Raw genomic sequence first — 21366 nt, 5'->3', positions numbered from 1 at the left:
TTCCAGTTCCTTGGGCAGTGGATGTAGTCTCCCAGGGATACAGGATAGGATCCAAGTCTTGTCCCCCCAGGAACAGATTCCTATTATCAAGATTATCTGTAAACCAGGTAAAAGGAGAGGCCTGGCTCCTAAATATTCTTACTGGCTCCTAATGTTTAAACAGATTTGTCAAGCACTCTAAATATTCTTATCTCAATGGACATTTAAGGAAAGATTCTTCAAAATTGCTCTGTGCATTCCCCATTCATTTTCTAGATTTAGGCAGATATGAGGCACTTAAAGTCTGCAAACCCATACAGGAGCACATGCTACAAAGGATACACATGCTGCACATGCACACATACAAATAAACATGCACACACACAGCAAAACACACTACAATACATACACTTATACATGCAAACACACAACAACCACACACACACTGCACAGCATGAAAATACACACACGTAACAACACATTCTACACAGACACTGCACAGCATACACACACATATATATATGTACTGTGTTTATCTGGCATTTTATTACTTCAGTTGATTCAACTACTCCAAAAATGTGCATGCAAATATGACATTCTGTCAGGTTGTCATCCTCTCTATGTATACAACATAACAAACTTGTCTCACTTTAGGACCCAGCAGCTTACTCTCAACAGCTTTATAAGGCTCACCTGCCTTATTCTCATTGCTTAGTATTGGAGACAGATAGTATCCTTACAGCCATCCTCTACCTGAAGAGCTATTTTACAAGCTCCCTCTTGATCCAGCTTATTTTGTGAACGCTGTTCACAAAGCACCTACTGCTTCATCCTCACAACCTCCACGCCTCACTCTGAGATGCAGCATTCTCCTTCTTGCAACGGCCGCAACTTACACTTAAGTTTATACCGGTAAGAACATCTGCTACATGTATACATTTCTTGTGGAAAGTGTTAAGCTGCCATATATGAACTTATAAGCGCTTGGATAAAAATATATGCATATATTACAAAGACTTATCAGAATCTCTGCAAACAATCTCTCTAAATTTAAAATCCATTTTGTGCACACTACAAAAAGCACTCTTGGCGCTTCATTATAGTTAAGCTGACAGCTTGTAATATTTCTTAGATTTAAAGGGCTGTTATAACTACTCTATTTCAGACTGCAGTTTTCAGTAATACTGATATTTGGTTTTGTATTTCACATTTGAACTGTTTGCTAGTTTTCCTGCCACACCTATTCAGTGTATCAATATACACATGTGGTGGCTATAGGAACTACTAACAAACGCCTTCAATATATTATATCCTGCTGTATGGTTTTATGGACTCAACTATGCTGCCAGATTTCTCTATGCTGCATCCATTAACCAGTTCAGCAACATACACAAATTAATCTAGCTAAATCCCAGCAGTTGTGGTTCACTTATCTAACATGGCCCAAACATTCTAATTCTTTTAGATACCATAAGGTTGAGCCTGACAGAATACTAAGCCAATTACAACATGGACCCAGCTGGGATCAACGCCCATATGCAGTCATTAAACCAAAGGGTTGATATACTAACAGAAGGTTTAAATACACTCAAGGCTGAGAATGATACATTAAAAGCATATATTAGGGATGTTGTTGATAAAAGACTTCCCATAATAGAGCCTCAGGTCAGTCCTCCTTAGAAATTTCATGGTGATAGGTCTCTCTATAGAGATTTTAAAAATGCCTGTTTACTAATGTTTTCTCTCAGACCCCACACTTACCCTAACGATAGAGCTAGGGTTCTCACAGTTATATCTTACCTAAGGGGAGAGCCCCGCACGTGGGCTAATGCTTATTTTGAGAGCAATGATGATATATTGAATTCCTTAGAATTTTTTTTTACTGCGATGGGTCAACTCTATGAGGACCCATACAAACAAATCACTGCAGAAAATGCTATGAGAAGTCTTGCACAAAAGAAAAGAGTAGTTCAAGACTACATTACTGACTTTAAAAAATGCGCAAAAGATACTTTATGGAACGATATTTCATTGAGAAATCAATTCAGACTAGGTCTCTCTGATGGAATAAAAGATGAACTTTCTAGATTAGAGTTACCACCTACACTTGAGGAATTAATGACCCTTACTATAACAATAGACAGACGTCTTAGGGAACGACAGCAGGAGAGGTCTTATCACGACACATACCCAAAGAAACAGACAACACCTCACATAGTCAAACCTACATCTGAACCTATGGACATAGGTATGATAAAAGGTCCTCTGTCGCCTGAGGAAAAGATCAGGAGAAGAAGAAACAACCTCTGTTTGTATTGTGCATCTGATAACCACACTGTCAAAGAATGCCCAACTCTCCAGAGGCAAAACAAGGGTAAGACTATTATGCAACCATTCTGCTGCAGTACTCTGATACAACCATCATCCTACCTAAATTTATCCCTTCTATTACAGTGGGACCATCACCGAGTCAACGCTTCCGCGATAATTGACTCAGGAGCAACAGCCTCATATATAGATAAACAATTCACACATGTAAATAAAATACCTTTGGTGCACAAACGGACTCCTGTTTCTTTGAGAGGCATTGATGGCAATCCCATCACTTCTGGCCCAGTAGAATTTCAAACAATCCCCCTACTAGTAGTGACCGCAGAAAATCACAGGGAGTATATTACATTCGATGTTATCTCCTCGCCTATTTCACCCATAGTTTTAGGCATCAGTTGGCTCACTACACATAATCCTCACATTAACTGGGCTAATCAATCCCTTACGTTTAATTCCAGTTTCTGCTTGTCTACCTGTTTTCCAGTCACTGTTTTACAAACCACTGAAGACTTCCAGGATGTCAACATTCCTGAAGTTTACCAGGATTATGCCGATGTGTTTAGTAAAACAGATTCTGAAAACCTGCCTCCCCACAGGAAATATGATTGCCCGATTGAAATCATACCAGGCTCTGAAATTCCATCCGGGCATATATTCCCTCTATCAGAGCCAGAGCTCAAACACTTGAAATCATACCTTGATGAAAATTTAAAAAAAGGATTTATACGTCCTTCCACATCTCCGGCCAGTGCCGGTATATTTTTCGTAAAAAATAAAGATGGGTCTCTTAGACCAATTGTCGATTACAGGCAGTTAAACAAAATAACAGTCAAAAACCGTTATCCCCTGCCCCTCATTCCAGAACTCATAGAAAGATTGGAGGGGGCTAAATTCTTCACAAAATTAGACTTAAGGGGTGCATACAATCTCATACGGATTAGGTCAGGCGATGAATGGTTGACAGCATTTAGGACCCGCTACGGCCTATTTGAGTATGTCGTTATGCCGTTTGGCCTTTGTAACGCCCCTGCAACCTTTCAGCACCTGATCAATGACCTATTCAGAGATATCTTAGATGTCTATATAGTTATTTACTTAGATGACATCTTAATATACTCTAAAACTTATCAAGAACATGTCCTCCACGTAAGGCAAGTCCTCTCTAGGCTCAGAGGTAACCATCTATATGCAAAAGCTGACAAATGTTTGTTTAACTCACAGTCTATATCATTTTTGGGTTATGAAATAACTTCTTCTGGTATTCGTATGGAAAACAAAAAGATAGAAGCTATTCTAAACTGGCCTATTCCCAAAACTAAACGCCAGGTACAATGCTTCATGGGTTTCGCGAACTTCTACCGCAAGTTCATAAATTTTTTTTCAAAACTCGCAATACCTTTAACAGCCCTAACAAGAGCGAATACACCTTTTAAATGGACCCAGGAAGCTCAAACTGCTTTTGACTTCTTCAAACAAAGATTTACTACAGCACCTATTCTGCGTTTCCCCAATATGAAACTTCAGTTCATACTGGAGGTTGACGCCTCCAACCTCGCCATTGGGGCCATCTTGTCACAGAGAGAAGATTTAACAAAACCTCTGCATCCTGTAGCTTTTTATTCCCGTACTTTAAATACAGCTGAACAAATCTATGCAATTGGTGACAAGGAACTTCTTGCAATAAAACTTTCATTAGAACATTGGCGTCACTTGTTGGAAGGGGTCACCATTCCTACATTAATTTACACAGACCACAGGAATTTGCAATACCTGAAAAGTACTCGTACCTTGTCAGCTAGACAAGTCAGATGGAATCTTTTCTTCTCTCGCTTCAACTTTCTTATCACTTACCGACCTTCTGGAAAAAAACAGAAAGCTGATGCTCTTTCCAGAATTGCATCTGAGACTTCAGTATCCACAACGGAACAATCTATTATCCCAAAGGATAAATTCCTTCTATTTACTTTTTGAATCTTTACCGACAGTCCTGAAAGAACAAAACAAAGATCACAATAAACCATTACATATGATACAACTCCATCCAGACGGTTGTTATTACCATGGTTCAAAACTATACATTCCACCATCACTCAGACCCTCACTACTTCGCTCTGTCCATGAATCATCTCTAGCGGGTCATCCTGGGGTTACCAAAACCCATGAATTAGTCACAAGACACTACTGGTGGCCTCATTTGTATAAAGATATCAAAGAACACGTTCTTTCTTGTCCTGTCTGCACTATCTCTAAAAGAGATAAACATCCACCTTATGGCTTGCTCATGCCTTTACCTACCCCTACAAGACCATGGTCTGAAATCGCATTGGATTTCATCGTCGATTTACCGGTGTCATCCAGAAACACTACTATCCTCGTCGTAGTGGATTTATTTACCAAAATGTGCCATTTTATACCCTTTACCAAACTACCAACTGCAATGGAGACCATACATTTATTGCTTAATCATGTATTCAAGCATCATGGTCTTCCCACTACCATTCTCAGTGACCGTGGTACACAATTTTCCAGCAGATTATGGCAAGAATTTTGCAAAACATTCTCTTTACAAAGAAAACTCACTACAGCCTACCATCCTCAGGGAAACGGTCAAACCGAAAGGTGCAACCAGTGGTTGGAACAATTCCTCAGGTCCTTCTGTTCTTCCCAGCAACATCACTGGTCTGACTTTATATCCTATGCTGAATTCTGTTACAATAATACGCATCATTCTGCAATTAATCAAACACCCTTCTTTGCTAACTATGGATTTCATCCTCGGTTCCACCTACTGCCAACATCCGATACCTTATCGCCCAGTATTTCCCAATTATCTGAAGATATCTCTTCGAACTTCAAGAATATTGAATTAGCTATAGTTAAAGCCAAGGATCAGTACAAGAGGTATTATGATCGCCGAAGATTGCCTGCTCCTCACTACTCACCAGGTGATTTGGTCTGGCTTTCCACCAGGAATATGAAATTGAATACACCCTCGAAAAAACTCTCTCCTCTGTTTGTTGGTCCATACCCTGTTGAGAGAGTTATTAACCTCAATGCTGTTCGTTTGACCTTACCGAATTCCCTTAAAATCCATCCGACATTTCATGTTTCCCTGCTGAAACCCTATAAGGAGCTCCGAGCCTCGACTACTGTAACTCCTCATCCTACTGTTGCTATAGACCCTAACCTGGAATATGAGGTTTCCTCTATCTTGGACTCTCGTCGAAGGAATGGTCGGTTGGAATATCTTATAAACTGGAAAGGTTACTCTTCTGATGAAGACTCCTGGGAACCAGCCTCTAACATTTCTGCTCCTCGACTTGTATCCCGGTTTCACCAACGCAATCCGGATAGCCCTCGACCCTGAGCACCGGGAGTTGCTCCTTGAGAGGGGGGTCCTGTCAGGTTGTCATCCTCTCTATGTATACAACATAACAAACTTATCTCACTTTAGGACCCAGCAGCTTACTCTCAACAGCTTTATAAGGCTCACCTGCCTTATTCTCATTGCTTAGTATTGGAGACAGATAGTATCCTTACAGCCATCCTCTACCTGAAGAGCTATTTTACAAGCTCCCTCTTGATCCAGCTTATTTTGTGAACGCTGTTCACAAAGCACCTACTGCTTCATCCTCACAACCTCCACGCCTCACTCTGAGATGCAGCATTCTCCTTCTTGCAACGGCCGCAACTTACACTTAAGTTTATACCGGTAAGAACATCTGCTACATGTATACATTTCTTGTGGAAAGTGTTAAGCTGCCATATATGAACTTATAAGCGCTTGGATAAAAATATATGCATATATTACAAAGACTTATCAGAATCTCTGCAAACAATCTCTCTAAATTTAAAATCCATTTTGTGCACACTACAAAAAGCACTCTTGGCGCTTCATTATAGTTAAGCTGACAGCTTGTAATATTTCTTAGATTTAAAGGGCTGTTATAACTACTCTATTTCAGACTGCAGTTTTCAGTAATACTGATATTTGGTTTTGTATTTCACATTTGAACTGTTTGCTAGTTTTCCTGCCACACCTATTCAGTGTATCAATATACACATGTGGTGGCTATAGGAACTACTAACAAACGCCTTCAATATATTATATCCTGCTGTATGGTTTTATGGACTCAACTATGCTGCCAGATTTCTCTATGCTGCGTCCATTAACCACTTCAGCAACATACACAAATGTATCTAGCTAAATCCCAGCAGTTGTGGTTCACTTGTCAAACATGGCCCAAACATTCTAATTCTTTTAGATACCATAAGGTTGAGCCTGACACATTCTAAGGCTACTGTGTCTTTAACCCCCACAAGGCAGTAGAAATATGATTAGGGCAGTGGACTCATCTGAAATGTATGATTTTAAAGGTTTTTATGATTTAATAAAAAAATAAGTAACAGGTGGACAAATTTCTATTCTAAATTTTATAGTTTAAAAGGACATAATACTCATATGCTAAATCACTTGAAAGTGATGCAGCATAACTGTAAAAAGCTGGCAGGAAAATATCACCTGAGAATCTCTATGTAAAAAAGGAAGATATTTTACCTCACAATTTGCTCAACTCACCAGAATAAGTTCTGTGTAAAAAGTTATACTTCAGCTGCTGTCCAGCTGTCCTCCCTTTGTGGAGGTTAAACGCATAGTAATCGAGGGTCGATAGTCTTAAAATTAAATTCTTAGATTATATTTTTTTTTCTTTATATAATGGCCCTTTAATTTACAAAAAAATCCCTTTTTTTTCCCCTTTCTGCCCTCATTCATTGGTGTCAGTGTGGCTAATGGGTGCACGTGCACGCGCGCGCATGCGCACATGCATGCTCACGTGCACACACGCGCATCGTGCACGCGCGCGCATCGTGCACGCGCACGAGCACCCTCACACCTGGCACTATCGCTACCGGTGCAGAGAGGGCCACAGAGTGGCTCTCTCTGCATCGGGGGCTTGTAAAGTGGTATTGCAGGATGCCTCCATATCGAGGCATCACTGCAATACCCTCAGAGCTGCTGGAACCATTTGTGATCGCTTCCAGCACTCTGTTAGACAACTGACGTACCAGGTACGTCCATTGTCATTAACTGCTTGTTAATGCATGACGTACCTGGTACGTCAGTTGTCATTAAGGGGTTAAACTGCGTAAGGGATTTGTTCTCTCTGGGAGTGATTATCAAAGTTCTTCTAGCAGAACAGGGTCAGGTAATTTATTCAAATATTTTTGTAGTTCCCAAAAAGGAGGGAACTTTTCGACCCACTTTTTTGGATTAACATTTCCAATTCATAGCCCTGACTTTTGGCCTCGCCACTACTCCTCAAATCTTTACGAAGGTACTAGGGGCTCTTTCGGCTGTGGCCCAATCTCTAGGGATTGTGGTGGCTCATTACCTGGACGAAATCTTGGTCCAGGCTACATCTTTTCAGTTAGTAAGATCCCATACAGATTCTCTGTTAGCTATTCTCCGCTCTCAAGGGTGGAAGTTGAATCTAGTGAAAAGTTCCTTGGTGCCAAGTACCAGGGTATGTTTCCTGGGGACAATCATAGACTCAGTATCTATGAAGATTTGTTTAATGGAGGTCAGAAAATTCAAGCTTCTGGAGATCTGTTGTTTTCTTTAGTCCTCTGTTCGTCCATCGGTGTCATGGAAGTAATTGGTCTCATGGTGGCATCCATGGTCATTGTTCCATTTGCTTGCTTCCATCTGAGACCTCTACAGTTATGTATGCTCAATCAATGGAATGGAAACCACTCGGATCTCTCTCAGAGGATAGTTATAGACTCTTAGACAAGGATGTCTCTGTGTTGGTGGATCTCCCAGGACGATTTGTCTCAGGGCACTTGTTTAGGATACTTGTTTCCTGAGACCTTCTTGAGAGATTGTGACCATGGATGCCAGCCTGTAAGGCTGGGGAGCAGTTTGGGGATCCCTAAGAGCTCAGGGACTTTGGACTCTCAACTGAGTTTAGTCCGGTTATCAGATTTCAATTGGACAACATCATTTCGGTGGCGTATATCAACCACCAAGGAGGAACTCGGAGCTTGTTAGCTATGAAAGAGGTGACTCACATTTTTCAGTGGGCATCTCTCTGCCATTCATATCCTAGAGGTGGACAACAGGGAAGCGGATTATCTGAGCAGGCAGATGTTTCATCCAGGGGAATGGGCTCTCCATCCGGAAGTTTTCTCAAAGTTAACCCTCAAGTGGGGAGTTCCGGAGCTGGATCCGATGGCATAGAAACATAGAAACATAGATATTGACGGCAGATAAGAGCCATAGGCCCAGCAAGTCTGCCCCACCTTACCTAACAGTATAAACTTATCTAGTTCGTAGGATAGCCCTATGCTTGTCCCATGCATTTTTAAAGTCCCCCACAGTGTTTGTTGCTACTACCTCTTGAGGAAGTTTATTCCATAAATCAATCACTCTTTCTGTAAAGAAGTGCTTCCTCAAATTACTCCTGAATCTACTACCCTTTAGCTTGAGCTCATGACCCCTTGTTCTTGAATTTTCCATTTTATGTAAAATACCCACAGCCTCAGTTTTACTAAACCCTTTAATGTACTTGAAAGTTGCTATCATATCACCTCTTTCCCTTCTCTCCTCTAAGCTATACATATTTAGGTCATTGAGCCTATCCTGGTAAGTTTTATTTTTTAGACCATGTACCATTTTGGTAGCCCTCCTTTGCACAGATTCAAGTTTGTTAATATCCTTCTGAAGATATGGCCTCCAGAACTGCACACAATACTCAAGATGAGGCCTAACTAATGATCTATAAAGTGGCATAAGAACCTTACTATTTCTGCTGCAAATACCTCTACCAATACATCCAAGCATTCTGCTAGCCTTACTCGCTGCCTTACTACATTGTTTACTAAGTTTTAAATCATCTGAAATAATAATTCCCAAGTCCTGTTCCTCGTCTGTAACAGTCAGTAAAGTGTCATTGAGTCTGTAATTAACATTTGGATTTTTCTTCCCTAAATGCATTATTTTACACTTTGCTGTGTTAAACTTTAGATCCCAGTCGTTTGTCCAATCCTCCAATTGTTGTATATCACTTCTCATTTTGTCTACCCCCCCTGGAACATCCACTCTGTTGCAAATTTTTGTATCATCTGCAAAGAGGCATACTTTCCCCTGTAGCCCTTTGCTGATATCGCAGATAAATATGTTAAACAAAACAGGCCCCAGAACTGACCCCTGAGGAACACCACTAGTAACAGCCCCCTCAGCTGAATGAACTCCATTTACTAAGACACTTTGTTTTCTGTCCTTAAGCCAGCATTCCACCCAGTTCACAATTTTTGAATCTAGACCAAGGAGATATAGTTTGTGAATAAGTTTATTGTGTGGGACGGTGTCAAATGCTTTACTGAAATCTAGATATGCTACATCAACTGCTCCTCCTTTGTCTAATACTTTTGTTACATAATCAAAGAAGTCAATTAGATTAGTCTGACATGATCTCCCTGAAGTAAAACCATGCTGATTTTGGTCCTCTAAATTGTTTGTCTTTATGTAAGTCATAATTCTTTCCTTTAAGAGGCTTTCCATTAATTTCCCTACTACTGAAGTTAAACTAACTGGCCTGTAGTTGCCAGATTCTTCTCTACTGCCCTTTTTATGAAGAGGTATTACATTTGCTATTCTCCAATCATCTGGGACAGCTCCTGTTAATAGTGACTGATTAAACAGATCAGTTAATGGGACAGTTAGCACTGAACGAAGTTCTTTTAAACATCTCGTCTAAACGCCTAGCTTTCAAGATACAGAACAAGATCAAAAGATCCTCAAGCAGCTCTGATAGTGCCATGGGTTTTCGGTCTAATTTATCTGTTTCCTCTGCTTGCCCTCCTTCCTCAGGTGATAGCTCCTATCAAACAGGAGCAGGCTTTTGTGATTCTAATAGCTCCAGCGTGGCCTCACAGAACTTGGTTTGTGGACCTAGTGAGGATGTAGTCATTTCCCCTGTGGAAATTGCCTCTGAGTAAGGATCTTCTACTTCAGGGTCCCTTCCACTATCTGAACTTAGTCTCTCTGAAGCTGACTGCTTGGAGATTGAACGCTTAGTCTTAACCAGACAAGGTTTTTCTGTGAAAGTTATTAAGACTATGATTCAGGCTTGTAAGCCTGTTACTCGCAAGATTTATTATAAGGTATGGCGTAAATATCTTCATTGGTGCAGATCTAGGGGTTTTTCTTGGAGTCAGGTGTGAATTCCCTGTATTCTGTCCTTTCTTCAGGAGGGCCTGGAGAAGGGTTTATCAGTCAGTACCCTAAAGGGTCAGAATTCGGCTCTGTCGATTCTTCTGCAGAAGCGTCTAACAATTTTGCCAGATGTTCAATTTTTTGTCCAGGCTTTAGTTAGAATCAGGCCTGTGTTTAGGTCAATTGCTCCTCCTTGGAGTCTTAATCTGGTTCTTAAAGTTCTGCAGCAGGCTCCATTTGGGCCTATGCATTCTGTTGATATCAAGTTATTTGCTGGCAATTTCCTCTGCCCAGAGAGTTTCAGAGCTTTTGGCTCTACAGTGTGATTCTCCTTATCTTATTTTTCATGCGGATAAGGTGGTTCTCCATACTAAATTAGGATTTTTAACTAAGGTGGTCTCAGAATGCAATATTCCTTCATTTTTTCCTAATTCTTCCTCTAAGAAGGAGTGGTTATTGCACAATCTGGATGTTGTGCGTGCTTTCAGGTTCTATTTAAAGGCTACGAAAGATTTTCGTCAATCTTCAGCTCTTTTTGTTGTCTTTTCTGATAAACAGAGAGGTCAGAAGGCCACTTCTTCTACTCTCTCCTTCTGGTTGAGAAGTGTTATTCGATTGGCTTATGAGACAGCTGGACAGCAGCCTCCAGAGAAAATTACGGCTCACTCCACTAGGGCTGTCGCTTCCTTTTGGATCTTTAAAAATGATGGTGGCCACTTGGTCATCATTGCACACTTTTTCCAAATTTTCCAAATTTGACGATTTTGCCCCAGCTGAGGCTTCTTTTGGGAGGAAAGTTCTTCAAGCGGTGGTGCCTTCTATTTAGGTTCGCCTGTCTTGTGTGTCCCTCCCTTCCATTCTGTGGACTCTAGCTTTGGTATTAGTTCCGACAAGTAATTGAATGTATTTGTAGACTCTCCATGCCATTGGAAAGAAAACATAATTTATACTTACCTGATAAATTATTTTCTTTCCTGGCATGGAGAGTCCACGACCCGTTCTTATTTTTAAGACAGCTTTTTGTCATTTATCTAAACCTCAGGCACCTCTATACCCTATGTGTCTTTTTATCTTTCCTTAATTCCTCAGCTGAATGACTGGGGATTGTGGGTAGTGGGAGGATACTTGAAGCTTTGCCTCCATCTGGTAACCAGGAGTTGAATTCCCACTAATAATTAAATGGATTCGTGGACTCTCCATGCCAGGAAAGAAAATAATTTATCAGGTAAGTATAAATTATGTTTTTTACTACAGTTTAAAGAATTAGATTATTAATTTTTTTTTTGTTAAATGACATGAAAAGGGGGCAAAATAAATAATGAAAATATATTGCAAAGTTGTTTCATTATGCATAACTAAACATTTTATATAAAAATCATTTTAAGTGTTAAAATTTGTTAATTTTGTGGAAAGCGTTCCCAGAAGACTTGCGGTGTTCCCGCAAAGGGAGTTATCTCCATATTATTGTCCCAACGTTTGAAATGGGATGGCCAAAAAAGCTCATATTGGTGTGATAGTCAGGTGACAACATACTTTGGCCATATAGGGTATATTGCTTGCAAATAATATACATTTTGGAGACATGTTAGTGTTTCTGTAAATTTAATTAAGTTTGAAAAATAGCTAGCTTTGCTTTGCAATGTAATATTGTAATTTCAAAATATTAGTTCCTGAGAAGGACATACTACACATAGATACATGAGACACATGTTTCCTACCGATGCACTCCGCTATTGCACATGATGATGTGACACGCTCCTAGTCGGTTGCAAAGTTCTGAAGTCACAGAGAGTAATCCAACTCCTGAGGCACCACAAGCTGTGTTTGCACAAGCTGCTGTTCGATTGGAATGAATAAAACAGTCTACCAGCCGATATAATTCATCCAAAGCATTGAGTGGCCTCATTAGCTACAAAACATGAAAAAGCATAGGCTTCATTAGTGGCACCGATTATGAACTAAATAATTGTGTGAAAAGAACATTGATTTATGAAATTGTTAAGACGATGTACAACTAATAAACACAGGTGGTTGTAGCAGCTCATTAGCAGATAGTGAACTTTATTAAAGGCTGAATAAATAAATGTGTACTGTTTTTATCTGGTGTTGATTACTTCAATGGGTTCAGCTACCCAGGATATGAGCATGCACATATGAAATCTTAATATAGTTATAGGCCACTAGTTTTCAAACGTGTCCTCAGGACACTTTATGAGTATATCTGAACTGCAGCACAAATGAAATAATCAGCTGATTAATAAACATGGTAATTTTACCTGCTCTCAACCAAGGTAATCCTGAAAACCTGGTGTGTTGGGGAGGCCTGAGTACAGGTTTTTAAACCAATGTTATAGGCTGAATAAATATATGTACTGTGTTTATCTGGCATTTTATTACTTCAGTTGATTCAACTACTCCAAAAATGTGCATGCAAATATGACATTCTAAGGCTACTGTGTCTTTAACCCCCACAAGGCAGTAGAAATATGATTAGGGCAGTGGACTCATCTGAAATGTATGATTTTAAAGGTTTTTATGATTTAATAAAAAAATAAGTAACAGGTGGACAAATTCTTATTCTAAATTTTGTAGTTTAAAAGGACATAATACTCATATGCTAAATCACTTGAAAGGGATGCAGCATAACTGTAAAAAGCTGACAGGAAAATATAGCCTGAGAATCTCTATGTAAAAAAGGAAGATATTTTACCTCACAATTTGCTCAACTCACCAGAATAAGTTCTGTGTAAAAAGTTATACTTCAGCTGCTGTCCAGCTGTCCTCCCTTTGTGGAGGTTAAACGCATAGTAATCGAGGGTCGATAGTCTTAAAATTAAATTCTTAGATTATATTTTTTTTTCTTTATATAATGGCCCTTTAATTTACAAAACAAAGAGACAAATCACAAGAATCATTATAATAGGAGTGTCTAGATCTTAGTAAATGGGCATGTGTTCTGTTGCTGAATTTGCCAGTAAGACCTATTTGTGAGCAGAGGGGGATGGGAGAGAGCAAACAGAGGGGTATGGGGCAGAGCAAACAGAGGGACATGGGACACTTTGTTACATAGCTACACTATATACATATATCTCAATTGTTAATAAGCAACATCCTCATAGCTCTATTGGTGGCAAGTGACACACCCACAATAATAAATAACACAATTGTTTTTTTTCTTAGTAGTGTCAAGTACAATGTTTACACATAGGCTACATGGTCAACACAATATATGAACACATATTAGTAACTGTTTTTGTGATGTATATGCTTTTCATTTATTATTTTATGAAGGGCCTATGAGTACCCAAAAACTCTACTCGCCCAATGGGCGAGTAAATGACAAACCTTACTTGCCCAAGCGTTACAGTATGTAGTGTGTATAGATCTTATAAAATAAATAAATAAATCAAAGTAAATAGTGTTAATATAATCGCACAAAGCATTGCAAGTAAATATCTGATGCAAAACTGAGTAGCAAAAAAAAACAAAAAAAATAAAAAAAATAGCTGCTATTGTGCTCACAAAAAAATAAGCAGGGATAGGCAAGGTGTCCGTACACGGACACAGGTGTCCATGACTAGCCCGTGCAGTGTCCACCATAACCTTAGTATATCTTTCTTTCTGAATTAATAATAGGAATAAAAAAAATATGTAGTGTGAATAAAGTTAGTGGCTTGTCAAGAGACTGCTAGCGATATTGGGTGAGATTTTATGGAATAAATAAAGCCTGAGTGAAATATTGGATGTGTATCTGCATCTGTATAATAACACTCAGTTCTATACAAAGACACAGTAGTGACACTGGCACATGCGTATAGCCAGACAAGGGCTGGTTATAGGATCAGTGGTATCTGCATCAGTATAATAACACCCAGTGCTATATAATGACACAGTAGTGACACTGGCACATGGGTATAGCCAGAGGAGGGCTGGTTATAGAATCAGTGGTATCTGCATCAGTATAATAACACCCAGCGCTATATAATGACACAGTAGTGACACTGGCTCATGGGTATAGCCAGAGGAGGGCTGGTTATAGGATCAGTGGTAATAACACCAAGCACTATACAAAGACACAGTAGTGACGCTGGCAGATGGGTATAGCCAGAGGAGGGCTGGTTATAGGATCAGTGGTATCTGCATCAGTATAATAACACTCAGCACTATATAATGACACAGTAGTGACACTAGCACATGGGTATAGCCAGAGGAGGGATGGTTATAGGATCAGTGGTATTTGCATCAGTATAATAACACCCAGCACTATATAATGACACAGTAGTGACACTGGCACATGGGTATAGCCAGAGGAGGGCTGGTTATAGGATCAGTGGTATCTGCATCAGTATAATAACACCAAGCACTATAAAATAATGTTTTTAATTTCAAATGTACCTTGGTGTCCTTCACTGTGTGTCTGTGCCTATCCCTGAAAATAAGTGCATCTGCACAGGGCTAGACTGAGACGAAAAACAGGCCCAATAATTTTAAGTCAGAGCAGCCCACAAACCCCACACCATTATTTAACCATACACTGTACATTACAAGTATAATGTATATAATTTGACAAACTGATAATTGTTTATGGACATGTACAGATTGTTAATGAAGTAGATCTGTCATCCAAGTGACACATATAAATACATAGATACTGTATATAATATATACACACACAATTACAGGCACACATACACATATATATTTTTATCTATTAAATAACTGAAGGACACAGTAATATTTCAGTAGTGAAATGAGGTTTATTGGATTAACAGAAAATGTGCAATATGCATCAAAAACGAAATTAGACAGGTGCATAAATATGGACACCCTTGTCATTTTGTTGATTTGAATATCTGTAACTACCTAGCACTGATTAATTGGAACACACAATTGGTTTGGTGAGCCCATTATGCCTTGAACTTCATAGACAGGTGCATCCAATCATGAGAAAAGGTATTTAAGGTGGCCAATTGCAAGTTGTTCTCTTTAACTCTCCTCTGAAGAGTGGCCTCAAAACAACTCTCATAGAGATATGTTCTGGATTTATAAGCTTGAGACCCTCATCCCTAAAGGTCTGAATAAAGATTTCAATTGGAACCTATTTCTTTAAATTACAGTTTTAAAAGGGCATCTCTAATTCTATGTAAATTATTTAAATGGCTTTTTCTGTTTTGCTCTAAGTGAACTTGCTGCTAGTGCTATGTTCTCCTCTTTTAATTGTATATATAGGTTTGTATGAGTTTTTAATGTAATAAAAACAATTGAATTATTCCCATGGGATCATTTGATAAAGTATAATGGATGCAGTATGATTTACATCCATAAAATGTCACTATTGTGCACAAGATAATCCCATGTGAATAGGTAACAGGTGGAGGTATACAAGTCACAAACCTGTGTATAATTAAGTATACATGACTAAGGGACTAATGCAGGCCTGAAACGTATGCTTTTTTCTCTTGGACCCTACATGAAAGAATAAAGTTTTTTTTTTTTATCTAGTTGGAGGTTGGAATTTTTTCTGTTATTTGATGAAACAAAGATTGAATTAATTGGCCATAACTAGGGACGTTATGCATAGCGGCAAAAGAACACAGCGTTCCAAGACAAGCACTTGCTACGCACAGTTAAATTTTGTGGATGTTCCATCATGCTGTGGGACTATGTGGCCAGTGCCGGTACTGGGATTTTTGTTAAAGTTGAGGGTCGCATGGATTCCACTCAATATTAGCAGATACTTGAGAATAATATTGAGGAATCAACGACCCAAAACACTGCTCAAAATCTACTCTGGCATTTATGCAGAGGAACAAGTACAATGTTCTGGAATGGACATTCCAGTCCTCAGACCTGAATATCATTAAAAATCTGTGGGGTGATTTGAAGCGGGCTGTCCATGCTCGGTAACCATCAAACCTAACTGAACTGGAGATGTTTTGCAAGGAGGAATGGTCCAAAATACCTTCATCCAGAATCCAGACACTCATTACAGGCTATAGGAAGCGTCCAGAGGCTGTTATTTCTGCTAAAGGAGGCTCTACTAAATATTGATGCAATATTTGTGTTGGGGTGTCCAAATGTACGCACCTGTCTAATTTTGTTTTGATGCATATTGCCCATTTTCTGTTAATCCAATAAACCTCATTCCACTACTGAAATATTGTGTCCTTCAGTTATTTGATAGATTAAAATGAAATTGCTGATCCAAACACCCAATTATTTATGAATGAAAATCATGGAAATTGTCAGGGGTGCCTAAACATTTGCATACGATCGTACATATATACCTAAACAATCACACACAAACACATTAATGCAGACACAAAAAACTGCAAGAATTGCTCTTTAGAAACTTTTTTTAAATTTATTTTGTAAGATCACTCACTGTGCCTATATTAGAGGATAAATTATGTGCACAAAGTGAACAAGTTCACAGTACTGTTCCATGTACTAGCTAGGGATGGGAGAATGTTTCTAAGAATTCGAAATTTAAAACAAATTTTGATACATTCGTTCGTATCAAATTTCAAATGTTTATATAACATTCTAACATTCTATTTTCGAATTTTCGTTTTCGAATTTTTCAATAAAATTCGAAAATATAAATTCGAATAATAGAATGTTTAACTATGTATTCATTCAATTTCGAAAAGTAATATTCGAATGTGACATTCAAATTCGAATGTGACATTCAAATTTGAAATAGTATTTCTAGTCTACAACTGTGTTTAATAAATGTAATATTCGAATTCGAATGTCACATTCGAATTTGAAATAGTATTTCTAGTCTAATACTGTGTTTTAAATGTGATATTCGATTTGAATGTGATATTCGATTAGAATGTGACATTCAAATTCGAAATAGTATTTCTAGTCTAATAATGTGTTTTATAAATGTAATATTCGAATTCGAATGTGACATTCAAAATAGTGTTTCTAGTCTACAATTGTGTTTTATAAATGTAATACTCGAATTCGAATGTGACATTCGAATGTAACATTCAAATTCGAATGTCACATTTGAATTCGAATGTCACATTTGAAAACTGTAAACAACATTCGAAAATCGAATTTTTAAGAATATTCGTCCTTATCAACATTCTATTATGTAAATCGAATTTCTATGATAACATTCATTCTAACATTCGAATTCGGATATATACACATTCGCCCATCCCTAGTACTAGCATGACAGTACCATACACCTGCTCCTAAAAGCCCTTAGATCTCACAGCGACCTAAGCACATCAGAACGATGTACTATTTAATCCATACTAAATTCCCACACACACTCACCGCTCTAGCACAGAAGCATGATGTTTGCCTTACCGCGCAGACAACCTTAGGGTCGAGAAGTAACAGCTGACAAGGAGAAGATTGAGAGCCATGCTGAAAAGGGGAGGTTGTTTGTATGCTTTAGACAGAACCTCTCCTTTCTTCCATCCTTTCCCTGTGTGCGAAGGGCAGTTTGACTGTTTTCTTTTTTCTTTTTACTCTTACTGATGTCCCAATTAGGTAAATGTCAGGTCGCCGGTCCGGGCTGGTAAGTTAAAAATTTTACTTACCCGCAAGGAATTTAAGTCGCATTTGGCGACTGGACTGGTCTATTCATCTGCCCTGTTTATGTATTAATTTTTTTATATGGAAGAGATCAAAGAGAGAAGTATGGGAGATAGAAGCAAAGAGATGGGTTCTGGGAGAGAGCAAGGAGAGGGGGTGTGGGATAGAACAAGTAGACATAGTAAGGGAAGGAGGGAGCAAGGAGAGGGGGTGAGGGAAAGAGCAAGGAGAGGTGGCACAGGAGAAAGCATGGCTAATGTTAAGAAAAGAGCTAGGAGAGAGATGAGGGAGAGAACAAGGAGAGGGGACAAGAGAAAGAGCAAAGAGAGGGGGTGAGGGAGAGAGCAAAGAGAGGGGCCAGGGAGAGAGCAAAGAGAGGGGGTGAGGGAGAGAGCAAGGAGATGGGACAAGGGAGAGAGCAAAGAGAGGGGGTGAGGGAGAGAGCAAAGAGAGGGGGCGAGGGAGAGAACAAGGAGAGGGTCGAGATAGAGAACAAAGAGAGGGGGTGAGGGAGAGAGCAAGGAAAGGGGATGAGAGAGAAAGCAAGGAGAAGGGTAAGGGAGAAAGCAGGGGTGGAACTACCGGTGATGCAGCAGTCGCGATTGTGACCGGGCCCCCAGGAGGTCCCACATCAGGAGGACCCCAGCTTCAGCACAATTTTTTTTATTTTTTTTAACTTTTTTCAAAAATTTTGCGTCCCCCTGCGGCCCTGCACTGCAGCCCCCAGGAAATCCCACATCAGGGGGACCCCAGCTTCTGCACAATTTTTTTTATTTTTTTTTACTTTTTTCAAAAATTTTGCGTCCCCCTGCGGCCCTGCACTGCAGCCCCCAGGAAATCCCACATCAGGGGGACCCCAGCTTCAGCACAATTTTTTTTATTTTTTTTAACTTTTTTCAAAAAATTTGCGTCCCCCTGCGGCCCTGCACTGCAGCTCTCATAGCTGATTTAAGGGCTTAACCGTTTGAGTTAAGAAGTGACCGGAGTGGAGAGGAAAAGGCGGAGCCAGCACTACTGCACAGGAAGAGTCAGAGTGGCAGGGATAACTGTCCAGGAAGAGCAATGCACACTCGCAGTGCTAAGTGCTCAGAAATTTGAAGAAAACAGGCAGGACACTAGGACAGGACTTTACTAAAGGTTAGACCTTTAAAGCAACAATGTCATAACCACATGGGCTAAAAAGTGTCACACACACTTTGCTGAAGTGAGCTCTGCTGCAGCTCACTCTGTAGCATTGGCAGCTTATGTCCCATATTCTGTGTGCAATTAAGTGAGATCACAGTCATACCCCCAGCATCCCATTTGAAAAAAAGGTTGAGACCCTGGTGTTTGTATAATGTATTTGCTTGTTAGGCTTCTCATACAGATTTTTATTTTTTTATTTTAAAGCATAAAGTTGCCTGTATGTATATGTTTTTGGGTGTCACATGGTGCAATGTGCCAAAACTCGGTGAACATTAGCAAAACTTATGTGTGTGGTATTGTGTCTGACCTGGTATTGGGTGTGTGTCTGTGAACACAGACATGGTATTGTGTGTGATGTGTGTGTGAGATGGTATTGTGTGTGATATAGTATTGTGTGTCTGTGTGTGTGATATGGTATTATGTGTCTGTGTGTGTGATATAATATTATGTGTGTGTGTGATATAGTATTGTGTGTGTGATATAGTATTGTGTGTGTGATATGGTATTGTGTGTGTGATATGGTATTGTGTTTGTGATATGGTATTGTGTTTGTGATATGGTATTGTGTTTGTGTGTGTGTGATATGGTATTGTGTGTGTGATATGGTATTGTGTTTGTGATATGGTATTGTGTTTGTGTGTGTGTGATATGGTATTTTGTATTGTGTGTGTGATATGGTATTTTGTATTGTGTGTGTGATATGGTATGTGTGTGTATATATGTATGTATATATATATATATATATATATATATATATATATATATATATATATATATATATATATATATATATATATATATATATATATATAAAGAGAAATTGTGAATGGAAAATTTGCTATTATTAGTGTTGCTACAAGTGCTCTAGTAACAAAGCACTTTATTCCCACTTATTTTTAGCAAGTCTATATAAGTGGAATCTAAACAACCGGTGCAGACCCATAAAAATATTATCATATAAATTGAAGAAGAAAGAAAAGAGGTTTATGATATAACCTCTTGAAAGACTGGGGTTTCAGCACTCTTTTAATGAAAATAATCAGAGCAACACAAAATGCAGTTTAGAAAGAAGGTTTTTAATTCACGCACCTCGCCGGGTGCCGATTCAGCAAAAAATTAAACAGATAGAAATATATTAACAACCTGTACCTAAAAAGGTTTATATAAAAAGTGCATACATGTACTGCACTAAAAATGGACCGGTCCAAGTGACTGAGCTACGCTTGTGATGAAGGAACCAACAGTATGAGTACACATAGCATATGCAAATACAAATAATCCATACTAATATGTATATGGAATATATGAAAAAAACAACGGGTTAATGACACAGACAAAAGTTTTAGTAAACTGTGTTAACCAAGTATTCTCATATATGCAATATAAGACATATGTACACAGTATAATGCAATGCAACAACAATAGTTACTAATATCGTAAATGAATGCCACATTCATAGCTACAGTGGGTGGCCACTATAACGATGATATATAGAGTCCCAAAGTTGCTGACATAATTTTTCCAAGCAATGTGCATATACTGACAATGTTGTAAGTTCTGTTAGAGCTATAGAGAGTGAGCTGTAGAAAGTAAGACGATGAAGTCATTTAGTGAGCCAATGCATATAATAGTAAGCAAAAGTCAAGCGGCACACAGGGAGACATGCGATGCAGCAGACAGAAGCGAAAGAGTAAGCAAGCAGCTGGACAAAAAAGTGGATATGCAGGAGGATTTAGATAGATATACATATACAAATCCCTCTGTCAACTGCAACCACTTGAACATGTAACTTCATGATCTAGAACTAGAATGAAAAAGTATAATTTTTTTTGGGTTCGGGGGCCCTTCATGGATTCTTGCACCGGGGCCCTGAGGTTTCTAGTTACGCCTCTGGGTGAGAGAAAGGATGGGTGGAGAGAGAGAGCAAGATTGGGTGGGTGGGAGGGGAGAGAACAAGGAGAGTATAAAATTACTGCTCTGTGTGTGTTACACTGAACCATTGGGGTAAAATCTGTGCTCTTTGTCTTTACTGAGAACTGAGTTTAAAAGTATTGTGCGTGTGATATTGGCAGTCAATGGGAGTCAAATCACAC

The 21366-nt window shown here is 39.1% G+C and overlaps 1 protein-coding gene across 1 annotated transcript in view; it reads right to left on the bottom strand.

The window, feature by feature from the left end:
• Window positions 1-21366, bottom strand: part of PREX2 (phosphatidylinositol-3,4,5-trisphosphate dependent Rac exchange factor 2) — a 689594-nt gene that overhangs the window by 126457 nt on the left and 541771 nt on the right. Inside the window, exon 37 of the mRNA XM_053715101.1 lies at window positions 12247-12437. Within this exon, the coding sequence (XP_053571076.1) occupies window positions 12247-12437 (191 nt within the window). The remainder of the gene's footprint in view (window positions 1-12246; window positions 12438-21366) is intronic.

The sequence above is a fragment of the Bombina bombina genome, chromosome 5, assembly GCF_027579735.1.
Source record: "Bombina bombina isolate aBomBom1 chromosome 5, aBomBom1.pri, whole genome shotgun sequence".
NCBI lineage: Eukaryota > Metazoa > Chordata > Amphibia > Anura > Bombinatoridae > Bombina > Bombina bombina.
This window is presented reverse-complemented; position numbering and strand designations above follow the sequence as displayed.